Source organism: Eulemur rufifrons, chromosome 8, assembly GCF_041146395.1.
Source record: "Eulemur rufifrons isolate Redbay chromosome 8, OSU_ERuf_1, whole genome shotgun sequence".
Classification (NCBI taxonomy): domain Eukaryota; kingdom Metazoa; phylum Chordata; class Mammalia; order Primates; family Lemuridae; genus Eulemur; species Eulemur rufifrons.
The window spans coordinates 111,511,525-111,523,625 of NC_090990.1; the positions used below are offsets into that span (position 1 = coordinate 111,511,525).

At 49.0% G+C, this 12,101-nt stretch overlaps 1 protein-coding gene across 2 annotated transcripts in view; it reads left to right on the forward strand.

Moving 5' to 3' along the window:
• SYT6 (synaptotagmin 6) overlaps positions 1 to 11,442 on the forward strand; it is a 45,914-nt gene extending 34,472 nt beyond the window's left edge. The window contains exons 3-6 of one of the 2 annotated variants that reach the window (XM_069478948.1): positions 155 to 275; positions 4,688 to 4,859; positions 6,039 to 6,168; positions 11,371 to 11,442. In XM_069478948.1, coding sequence (XP_069335049.1) covers positions 155 to 275; positions 4,688 to 4,859; positions 6,039 to 6,168; positions 11,371 to 11,442 — 495 coding nt within the window. Of the gene's footprint in view, positions 1 to 154; positions 276 to 4,687; positions 4,860 to 6,038; positions 6,190 to 9,699; positions 9,718 to 11,370 lie in introns of those variants that run through there. The other variant, XM_069478947.1, reaches the window with a different exon arrangement.
• Positions 11,443 to 12,101: the final 659 nt, after the last annotated feature.

Genomic DNA, 12,101 nt, shown 5'->3' on the forward strand with positions numbered 1-12,101 from the left:
ACTCCCAGAGGCCAGTCCCTTGAGTCCTAAAGACACAGCACTGTGGCTCTAGGAGCCTTCCCCTGGGCTCCAGAGTGTGCCCACAGATGCGGCACAGGGAGTGAGGCCCACGGCCTGTGTGCCCCTCATCTCTCTCTTCTCTGCTTCTTTGCAGGAAAGCGTGGACTTGGGAGAGATCATGTTCTCCCTCTGCTACCTGCCCACAGCAGGCAGGCTCACCCTCACGGTGATTAAGTGCCGGAACCTCAAGGCGATGGACATCACAGGCTATTCAGGTACCTCTCTTACCCCAGTGGCCCGCCAGCAGCCCAGACAGTAGCATTAGAAGGGTGTTCAAGGAGAAGGGAAAAGAATTGTCGGTATTCTTAGAAGCACCAGCTCCGGAAGCAAACTGGATTGGATTCCAGTTCTGCCACTCCCTTGCTGTGTACATGCCTTGGTTTTCTAATCTGCAAAGTGGGAATAGTAACACCTTACATGGGTTGCTTTCAGGATACACGAGTTACTTCGTGTAAATGTTGAGAATTGTGGCTGACACATGATAAGCACTCGGTAGATATTATCTATTACTATCATTCTTTCTCTTAGCGGAGGGAGAGAGAGAATAAGAAGTAAAAATATAGGAGAAAAAAATTAAGGACAACCTCTCTAGCTCATATGTAGACCTCAGGACTTCCGGAAGGGTTATGTCAAGTTCGAGTGTGTAAATGTTTGTGGGTCCACACAGACCTGTGGCAGCAGCCCTGAGTACGGAGTCGAAGAAGACAATCTGCTGAAAAGCAAAGAGCGTTTGTATTTGAGTTTCTCCTGCAGGACCCGCAGCCTCAGCCTCAGCTCCAAGAGAGCCGCTAGGAATAGCAGGAGCACAGAAACACCGTGCTCTCTAGCAACGAGGAAATGCTTACGTGGGGGTAGCTGCAGAGACCTGCAGGAGGGACATGGCATCAGAGCTTCGAGCCTCTCCCATAATTCTGCAAGTCGTTGTAGGTAAAGGTGTTTGAGTTTGGAAATAACAGAGGAGTAGCTTGACTCCTGGGAGCCTCCTTCCCCCTTCAGTTCAAACTGCTGTGAGGAGTGAGATGGGCTGAAACCGCCCAAAGAAAGGCCACATAGAAAAGTCTGGGCTGCACTCGAATAGCAGATGTCGGAGAAGGCCGGGTTTGATTCCCCAGACACCTCCCCACCCAGCCCAAAAGGCTGTGCTGATGACTCAGGTTATCAAAGTAGAACCGCTCAGGAGGTGCCTCTGAACTTGGCTGGGAACATATTGAAGATTTTTCCTCATATTTCCTTTATATTCATTAATTATTTACGTCCTGGAAAACTCCTTAGTAAATCACAGTTGTGAGGCTCAGCTAAACACATCTGGGCCCAGATGCAAACTGGTGCAGTTGGAAGAAGAGGAGGCATCGAGCTTTGAAAATGGGGGTTTCAGGGAAAGGTTGTCAGGAAGCCCTGAAGTCATATATATTCCTGGAAGTTTTGAATCTCTCGGAGCCTGTGCTCCAGCCTGCATCCAGCTCCCTGCAGTGCTCCTGCCTTCCAGGCCAAGCCCCCCACCCCCAGATAGCGCCCACCCTCACGCTTCTCCTTCCACCGAAGCCTCCAGTACATGTCAAGATGAAGGGGAGAGATTAACGGACCTCTGCTGACCTGGGAAAAGCTCTTAGGCAGCAGCACGTCAGCTTCCCCCAAATACAGCCAATGCACATTTCATTTTAATACCAAAATATGTGCGTGCCGGGGACAGAAATTCACTGAGGACTCTCGAAGCTGCTGAGGGAAATAGGACTTTGCTGCCTAAGTCCCCACACTATCTTCTCTGATGTAATTAAATTGATGTGCTAGAGAGGGAGTGTATGGTGAAGCCACTGAGGCCATCGCAAAGGCTGTTCCAAATGAGAGGGTTCGGGGTGAGAGTTTTTTTTTCATGCTGAGTTCTAACCTCCCTCTCACAATGTGCCCCCTTTTCTACCTGGGTCTGGAAGCTGATATTAAATCTCAGCTCGATTCTGAAGAGTCAGGGGTCCTCTGTCCGTCAGAGTTTCTGTCCATTTTGTTCACTGCAAGTGTCTGGAACAGTGTATGGAACATGACGAGTGTTCAAAAAATATGTATTGAATGAATGAATTTATTTACTTATTATTCATTTATAGCATGAGGGGGCTGACCTGAGGGTGGTGCAGCACAGGCGTCCATGCCAGCGGCCCCTCAAACTGCATCTCCTGCTCTCGAGGACAAGCTTGAGGTTGCCTTCAGGCCAGACTGGTTGGATGTTGGACTAAGCTGGGGAGTGACTAGAGCTTGTTAATTGCTAGTTCTTGAATTATATGGCACTGACCTCTAAAACCAAGGATCTGCCTATTCTTCTTGATCTAAACTAGCCCTGGATCAATTCTCTAAGCCTATCTACTGAAACCATGCTGATAAAAATAGTACGAAATAATAATAGGGACCGGTATGCTATAAAGGGGCGCTGAGTAAACCCACTCATCTCTACCACGTCTGTTCTGCCCTGCTCTCAGTCTGGTGGTCAAAAATGTGAGATTGGGAGTCAGATAAACAGGGGTTCAAATCCTAGGCACATTCCCTAATCTCTCTAACCCTCAATTCCCCTGTCTATGAAATGGGGATGATGATGATAAATATTTTATAGGGCTGACATGGAGTTTAAATCACATGATGTATACAAGTCTCTTAACACAGTGCCTGGCACACTAAATGCTGAATTTTGATGGCTCCCATGACAATGAGGCTGAATACACAGCTGGTCTTCGTGTCCCCTCCCTCAGCTGCACAGAGCATCACAGGCTGAGAGGAAAGGACCTCCAAGATCATCTGGGGCCAGCATTCCGCTAGACAGAGTTCTCTTTGGCCCCAGAGAACCCTGGCGATCAGTCTAGCTGCTCAGCCTCAGGAATGCTGGTGAGAGTGTTGGTTCCTACGAGGGAAATATGTCCACTGAATTGTACAAATTGGATATGTCTCGTAGGGGTGAACAGAGTTGGGGAACGATGCTAAGGCATTTGCTCAGTGGCCCATGGGACAAGTGGCTCTGGCTGTACATTTCCAAGCCTCGTGATGTAGAAGTTTGCTCTGATGGGACCGTATGGACATAGGCAGAGCAGGGGAATGAGGTGGCACCTGAGCAACCCCAGCCACCGCACGGCGGTCCAGAGCTGCCGTGTTCAGCGTCTGGGGCTAGAAAACGCACCCTGTGGAAAGCTGCCTCGTGCCTTCTCAAAACCTGTGCTTCCTTTTCACTGCACATCCCCTGAGGGAGCGAGCGCTCCTGCAAGTGGGTAGTCAGAGGGAGAAGGTTGATTAAACACCTCATGGTCTTCCCTAAACCCAAGTGCCCCATGGTTAAGGCATAGCTGTCACTGTCACATTGATTAGTCAGCGGCTCATTTAGATGTCTACGGAAAGGCCTTTAGGCTCGGAGTTTCTGATCAGATGTTGCAGTTCTCTATAGTGTCCACCGTAGGTGTGTGCCTCATCTGCCACCTGAACGGTGCCAGGAGTATGAGGGCCTGGCGTGTGCTCGATGCCCAGGAGTTAGAGCCACACGCCTGTGAATCGCAGAGCCAGGGCAGCGGCTGCTTTGGCCCACACTTCCTGACAGATTCACAGGAGCCCTGGCTTCTTGGCAAAAGGGTGTCGCAGCACATCAGCGTCTCAAAAGCTATTATTACCTGTGAGTTGCCCTCCTGTTTCTTGAGCTGTGCGGCATAAATAACAATTATGATGGTGACCAAGACACCTGTGCTACGAGATACAATAGGTGTCACTTCACTTGGATGAGTAGAAAATTTCAGGGTAGACAAACGACCATGAATTACCCATTCAGAAAACTAAAGAAGAGACAAGGATGGCAGTGCAATAAAAAGACATCTCTTTGCAGGATGGAGAGAATCCAAGATCCCACTGAGAAGGGAAATGTCAACCAGCTGCCCTGAGTCTCGGGAGATCGCCTCCCTCACTCCCCTGGCCACAGCCCCTCCTCCTCCCCTGCTCACAAACAGGCAAGAAACGGCTTCCAGGGAAGCAGAGAGCAGGGCCACTTACCCCTCCTTGATGCCAAATGAAAATGAGATTATTGGCACCATGGGACCCAAAATCGTGTTGTGAGGTGGGGAGGACATGAACAGCATTGTTCAGTGATTGTCACTGTTCATTCCACTCTGACACATTGCTACTCCTCGGGCATCATTGAGTTCTATTTTTACCTCCCTTATCCTCTGGTTAACAATGTTGGCAAAAAAACAAAAACAAAACAAAACAGAGAAAAGGACTTTGTGTAGGTGAAAGAAATAGAGCGTCAGTGTTCAGCTTCACCACGCTTTGGAGCCAGCCGGCCATGGGGAGGCTGAGGTTTGGGGCTGTGACCTGCACACCCACGGGCAGGCGCCATGTCAGATTTGGGGCCAGCTTGCTCATTACTGAAAGTCCGTTAAGCGCTCTCCCAAGAATACTGAGGTAGCTAACGACTGTGTTTATTAAGCACAGAATGTCCTCAGAGACAGGTGTGCTACATAGATTCAAGGTGGTATAATTATTTTAACAACCCACTGATACCATCTGATGAGCAGCAGGCGGCCCAGGGCTTCAGTCCCTTGCTGAAAATGCTGTTCAAGAACATCTGTTTGACACATTTCCTTCCCTTCCCGTGTCCCCATTGGCACAGATCCGTATGTCAAAGTGTCCCTGCTCTGTGACGGGCGGAGGCTGAAGAAGAAGAAGACAACCATAAAGAAGAACACTCTCAATCCTGTCTACAACGAGGCCATCATCTTCGACATTCCCCCGGAAAACATGGATCAAGTCAGCCTGCTCATCTCGGTTATGGATTATGATCGGTAGGTGCGCATCCCAGAGGGTCGTGATCCCACCCCCTCACCCCCACTCGGTGCAGCGCAGGGCTCTGTGGCCTTAGACCTTGTGCTTCAGGGCTCAGGCGCCCATTGGCCTCCAACCTGGCTCCACCCAAGAAGGGCACAGGTGTTTGAGGAAGAGCACGGATTTCACTTTAACAAAGGGCTCAAGCTTCTCCTCCCAGCTGACCTATGTCCATCAGGGGCAGCTCTCCCCAGCACTTCTCCTGAGCTCACCCCCAAGTATTCCCATTCTTCCATCTGGCACTGAGTCCTATCATCTGTCCTTGAAATGTGTCTTTGTCCTCTCCATTGCTGCTGCTGCTCCCACTCTTACTCTGGATGGCTGTGCAGCCGCTTAGCTGACCCCTGCCTCCGTCACTTCCTAAGGACACACCTTCCTAAACGACTACTTTTTTTCCTGGACCTGCTTTTCTCAAGAACCATCAATGGCTCCTGTTGTCCAGGATTTTCCCCTGGACTCTCAAGGCGTTCCATAATCTGGCCCCAGCACATCCATCCAACCTACTTCCTCAGATATATTTTTGCTCTTCCGCTTATCCTGCTCTTCCATCAAGGCCGGCCCAAAAACATTTTTCAACTACTCCAACCCCCGTGACTCCATCCTCCAGTTGTCACTTTAGCTAAAGGAAAAAGAAACCAGGCAAAAAATCCTCAGTGCAGGACTTGTAGCACAAATTCTCGGGCATAGTAGGTGCTTGACGAACATATTGAGTGATGATTGATGTTCTTGCTGAGTGAATAAATCACATGCCAGCCTCTAGGGGTATGGAGAAATGGTGCTCAGAGCAGGGTGATTTATTTGCAAATGCTGATGTCTCAAGTGAGATTGTAATGTGCTGGCTGAGTAAAACAAGTGAAGAGACTTAAACTCTCGCATTTCCCAAACTCAGGCCATTTGCCCACCATTTCCTGAGATTCTAAAGAAGCTTATAACCTTTTACTCATCTGTCTATGTCCAGTGTCCACCCAGAGATGGGCTGGGCAAAGCTTCACTGCTACTGACATCAAGGCCCTGCCCAGCATCTGCTTTCAGAGCTCAGAGTTCTGAGTTGGAGCCACTGGGCAGAGTCTTGCCCCTGGGACCTCCCTTTCTGAGAGCATGTCTGGTAGTCAACACTGGGACGTTTCTTTCTCCCTCAGAGTGGGCCACAATGAGATCATAGGAGTCTGTCGTGTGGGGATCAATGCCGAAGGCCTGGGCAGGGACCACTGGAACGAGATGCTGGCGTACCCGCGGAAGCCCATTGCACACTGGCACTCCTTGGTGGAGGTAAAGAAATCCTTCAAAGAGGTGGGTGAGGTCGCCTGGCCCTCGGCATGTTTGCTGCATGGCAGTGTGGGCTGGAGAATGGCAGTCGGCTGCTAAAGACCCTCGGCCCCTTGTGGGATCGTGGGCATGGGCCACGTGCTTCTCACCTGGTGTGTGACAGGCTGGAAGGAAACGGAGGAGGGAGGTGGAGGCTGCTTGACAAAAAGCCCCTGAGTTGGGCATTTTGAAAGCAACACTGAGTTCCTAATGGAAAATGAGAACTTTGAAGAAGCCTTCCCAGTAGACCACTGTGCCAGGCCTGAAATGCTTTTACAAAGGCCTTGGCCAAGTCAGTCCTTTAGGAGAAAGCCCCAAGGGGGTGAGATCAGAGCTTGGCAAGAAATTCTACCCCTGTTGGAACAGTAAGTTCCCTGAGGCTCAAGCCAGGCCATTACTTGGCAGTTTTCACTGCTTGGATAGAAATTGCCAAAGAGCAAATTCTTCCTCTTATGAATGTTGGTTCTCACCACTGTTGGGAGTGGACTCAGGGTGCCATGCTTTCTGGCTAACTGTGTGGGGCTGGATTGGGGCCGGGTTCTACCAGAAACGTAGTGGAGAGAGCACTGGGCTGGGAGTCCTGAGACTTGGGCTGCAATCTTAGCCCCTCCTGACTTGCTGTGTAACCTTGACCCTGCCACTTCTCTCGCAACTGCAGAGACATGTTTCTTAGATGGATATTCACAGTCAACCCCACCAATGTAAGATTCTGTGTTCTATCACCTCCGTGGTCCCCAGCCCTGCTTTTGCTCAAATGGGATAGAATGTGGGGTGACCAGGAAAAGACTTCAACCTCATTTTCAATATCTCCCACCCCAGTCCAAATCCTAGAAAGCTGGGTGATCATTCCCTCATCTTAATAGCCTTCAAACTCAGAAAGTCGGGAAAGTTGAAATATCTACTAATACAAAAACAAGGCTTTATCCCTTCTACCACGTGGCCCCTCAGAGTCCCCTTGAAAACAGAGCAATCCCCTCCCCCCACTCTGTGATGCCCCAGCGTCAGGGCGGCAAACCCGGAGCACCTGGCGGATCCTTTTCCTTCTCAGCGGGGACAAGCCCATTTCCACCGTCTCCAGCGGTGTGCGGAGCCTCCAGAGAGCAGGAGGGCTGAGGGGACAGAGACCTCCGAGACCTCCGAGAGCCAGGCCAATGGATTTACCGCCCCAGGGAAGCTTGTGCTTTGTGATGCTCCTGCCCTGTGGCCTTTGAAGCAGCATCAAGGAGTAAAAAGATGCAAAGTTCCTGTCGGTTGAGGCCTCATGTTTCTGTCCTGTGGTTGCCTTAATTTTACCACCGCTGTAGAGCCTTAATGAGGGCGACCAGTCCCTCAGCTCTCCGGCTCCCCCCAGGGAGCCCCTGACCCCCCTTCTGCAGAGTGTGGGTGAGGCACCCACCAGCACCCCCCTACCTGTTCAGGAGGCTGCTCTTGGGCAGAATGCTGGACAACCTGGGATGGCACTGGATGCTGTGTTGACTCAACCCAAGGAGGGGACATGGCAGCACCCCCCCCTTTTTTAATCGTTTGAGATATTTAAGGATAGAATAAGTATGCTAACCTGTTTAGGAGGGTTTAGGGGCAGGTCACGGAATGAGAGCTAAGGGACCCCTCGCTCTCAGGCAACTCACTGTCCCACTCTAGACTTTGGTTGCCTCATTGGTAGAATGAGGGGGTCGGCCCCTCCCATCTCTGCTTCTGTAGGAAACTCTGACCCTAAATAATGGCCCACCAGCCCACGTCTTGCTCAATGACGGCCTTTCTAATCTTGAACCTGCAGCAACCCATCGCTGTTGGCAGGCTGGGCCTGCCCGTGGAAATGGGAAGTAACCGACAGAGCAGCGGCCGCAGCTGGGGGCAGGGTGCAGGTACCATGGGGCGGGGGGGGGCCTCCAGGACTTGGCCCCGAATCCCTCTCCTTCATGATGAATACAACCTAATTAAGCCAAATAATTGATTCCAGGTCCCTGTTTCTTTGAGAATTCTGGCTCACTAGTCCAGACTACAAAAGAAAGATAAAGTAGAATTGAGCCCTTGAAAATGAATATTTGATGAGACAGTAAAGGGAAAGTAACAGTATATGGGAAATGAAAAGAGAATAAATTGATGTCCTTTGGGTTTTCTTTTTTCTTGACCTTGCGCACTGAGCTCCTGAGACCACCCCTCCCCAACTCGCTGTCCCCCCCTTTCTGCTCAGCTGATCATTTCTCCGTAGGAAGAAGCCGAAAATGACATTCGTCTTGGCAACTTAGGATTTCAACCGTTTGCTTAACATTTTTCCTGACACTTTTAGCACCCACAGTTTAAATATCTTTATAAAAATGCACTCAAAAACCCACCAGGCTAATGTTAAGTAAACACTTTGTGTTCGTGCAGTGTATTGTACTTGAAGATATATCCTCCCAATCATACTTGGAGCTTACATCCTGCCTTCTATTTACTCCTGTTCTGGATGTTGAATAAGAGCCTTGCTCCTGAAACTTGTATCTCCCATCTGTATGATACATAAAGAAATCTCCAGCTCCTGGGAAAATATATGGCATCGTATCTGTAAAGGACTCGGCATTTATCTTGTACCCTTCTTAGAGGAGTTTCAAGTGCTGTGATCATTTGTTTTTTATTAATAAGAACAGAGGGCATCACGCTTGCTTGTTTGCTTGGGGTTTAAAATAAGGTTCAGGGGAACAAATTAACGGAAAAGGTATCTTTCCTTTCTGGGATTCTTTTCATGAATAAAACTGTATTGAGCCATCACAGTCACCCTTCCCCAGCTGCGGCGCCAGCCGCCTTTTCTCTCAGCACTCCTGCCAGTGCTGTGTGTCATTGTTGGCACCACACACAGGGCCCAGGTTGACCAGCACTGTTCTCTAAGGCATTTGATTACAGAGGGCCAAGTTCAGATCATCTGCCAGAGATTTTAGATCTCTGCTGGAACATGACCCATTTCAGAACAATAAAAGACCTTACTGGAACACAGCCATCCTGGAACAATAATCTTCCTGCAGGCTGGGGACAGGCTCTCTGCTATTTTAGAGCTACCGTAAGCCTCCCGGAATCATTTACCTTCCCACTGTTCATGAACCCCATCTCATCCCTTTGTTCATCTTCATAGGAAAAATCAGGGACTAGCAGGGGAGCCAGTGTTCCTTCTTCATTTGTTCCGGATAAACAATTATGCTCCCTGTGACTACTCTTTGCGCTGTTATGTAAAGGAAAAAAGGTACTCTGTGTAGCCATTTCATGTTTTCTCCTCTGACCTGGCCTATCAATCAGGTTGTTTAAGTGGCATGCTTACCCAGGGAGGAAGCCAGTAATTACAATGTACCTTCCACGGACATTAAAAGTTGTAATGGAAAAAGTGGAACTCCTAAAATGAAGGTCTGTTAAATGAAAGCATTAGCAATCATCTCATGTCACCTTCTGGTTAAGAAACACTGGAGTCAGAAGCCACAATGGGCTCAACAACCAGGCATTTATTTATCTAAAATATTTCACCAGGGAAACCCTCGGTTGTGATTGCATTCACGTGGATGCTGCAAGCAGAGAGACTGCCACCCGGAGTTAGGAGTAAGTACCTGGTGTGGTCCCCAAGAGGTTAGGTTTCTTATTACATTTTATGTCTCTTTCTTCTCCTACTGTGGCCAAATGCTAAGATAGCAGCAGGATGAAGTGGAAAGATCACCGCGTTGGGAGTTAGAAGACCTGGTTTCGGGTCCTGGCTTTGCACCTAACTAGCTGTATATTGACTTCTCTGTGTCTCTGTTTTCTTCTTTGCAAGAACAGGAGGGCTAGACTGGATGGTCTCCCAAGCCTGCCATGCTAAGATTGCTCAGGTCTAGGTCACGTAATGGTGGTCATCGATACCCAATTGTCCAGGCCTTGGTTAGTTGGCCTGCACAGGGGTTATAAAGAGCCCATGAAGAATTGAGCCCAGAGAAGGGTAACAGAAACTTTCCTTAAAATTGCGAGCATTAAGGTTGTTCAGTAGGTCTAGGTTGCTCCTCAACCTTATGGGTTTTCCATCTACTCCATAGGTGATGCTGAATGACAAATAGTCTATTCCTTAGGTGGCTCAGCCCTGTGTAGAAATAGTTGTGTTGAGAAGGGAACCACATCCTCCCCCATCCCACCCCTTACATGCACAAGTCTATAGTTGCGGCTTCTACTCAGCCCCATCTCTCCACAGTGGGGACCCTCCATGCTCATGAGAAGCAGAATAGGCTGCACTTCAGGTTCAGGAAGGTCATCTTGACCCCCCTCCTAACCTCTCTCTCTGGAGCCCTGTCCTGCAGGCACCTAGGAGAATACTGGGTCTCCTCAGCATTCTAGCCACATGAGGCCAGAGTGAGCAGTGGATGCTGACTCACTTTGAAATTATGCAGCCCCCAAATAGGACAAGAACATTCACAGGCTCAGATCCTTGCCCAGGAAACATTGCTGAACCTAAGGCTGATTTTCCATTTAAATGGGAGTTGAATGGCTCGAGTGCATCCATCCTCAGCCCTCTCCTGCCCTCCATTGCTCCTCATTGCATCACCCACTTTCACAGAACGGTTGGAGTCGGGCTGAGAGGAGGCAATCTGTGAGGAGAGCTGGAGAGGAGAAGGGATTGGAGAAGCCCAAAGGGTCTCCTCACACCTCCTACTTCTTCACAAGTGGGGTGCAAATGCCCATAGAAAGAATTAAGACCAAAGAAGAAAGCCCAAAGCTACAGCACTATCAGAGTTTTAGCTTCACTAACAGCTCCCAGACAAATTGCTAATAATTCATGATCGTGGGCTCTTGGCAGTAAGGGCATACTCTGCAGACTGCCTCTTTCACTGCTAACGTAATACAATTTTCAGTGTGAAAAATGGCTAAAGCACTCAGAAATGGTCCAGTCATAGCTCTTCATTAAAACACACACACACAAAACACACACACACACATACCCATACACACAACAAACAAAGCTTTAATTATCTCTGTAGTAGGTCTTTTTGAAAATCAGGTATTCCAAACTAGAAGCTCTAAGCTGTTTTCCTTGGTTTTGCATGGCTGACAGCAAAATTTGAGAAAGCTTATAAGAAGCTGGGAAAAGTGAAATCAGTGCATGGGCCATTTAAGTTTTGCAAGTTGGAATGTAAATTCCCTTGGCAATCAATAACCGGATTTTTGTCCTCCTCGCAGTGGCAGGGCCGAGCTGCCAGCTTTGACAGTGAGAGCTCCTGTCCGTCTCCGAAACCACCTCCGACACCATGAGCTGCACAGCCGAGCAACACAAACGGGACTCAGCAATGTTCTTTTCACACTTGTTCAACCGTCTAAACACAGTGTTGTGCAGTTGCGGCGGCAGCTGCAGCCGTCTGTCACTCCAGAGTCTTACCTGCTCCTGTGTAGGTCGAGGCTGAGACGCTTGTCGTGTGGTCAGATCTGTCTTAGTCTTTTGTGTCTCCCAAGGTGATGTTTTTGTGGTTTTCACTTTTTATGGGTCTGCTGTCAAGAAAAGAAGGAAAAAAAAAGAGTAAGAAAAAATAAAGGGTGAGAGCCCAGAAGTCGGTTCTATAAAATACAATGTAAAATAGCAGTATTTCCGGGAGAGATGGATTGAGTTTCTGAAATGTTGTGTCTCCACCAAGCTTTGCAACCCTGGAGAAGGAGGAGGTGGGGTGGAGCTGAGGCTGCATTTTCAGCGCCCCACAGAGCGGCACAAGTCAATCAAAGAGCCTTTATGAGGCTAATTATCCTTCTCTGAATTTCTTCGCTGGTGGGACATAAACTAAGATGGGACTCCTGGTCCCGTGTTGAAATCACAAGACTTCTGAGATGTTCGTGAACCTTCAGCTGGTGTGCAGGGTTCCCCTTGGCTTTCCTCGTGAATTGAAAACGTCCTGATTCCTCATGAGAACTTAGTCACTTTC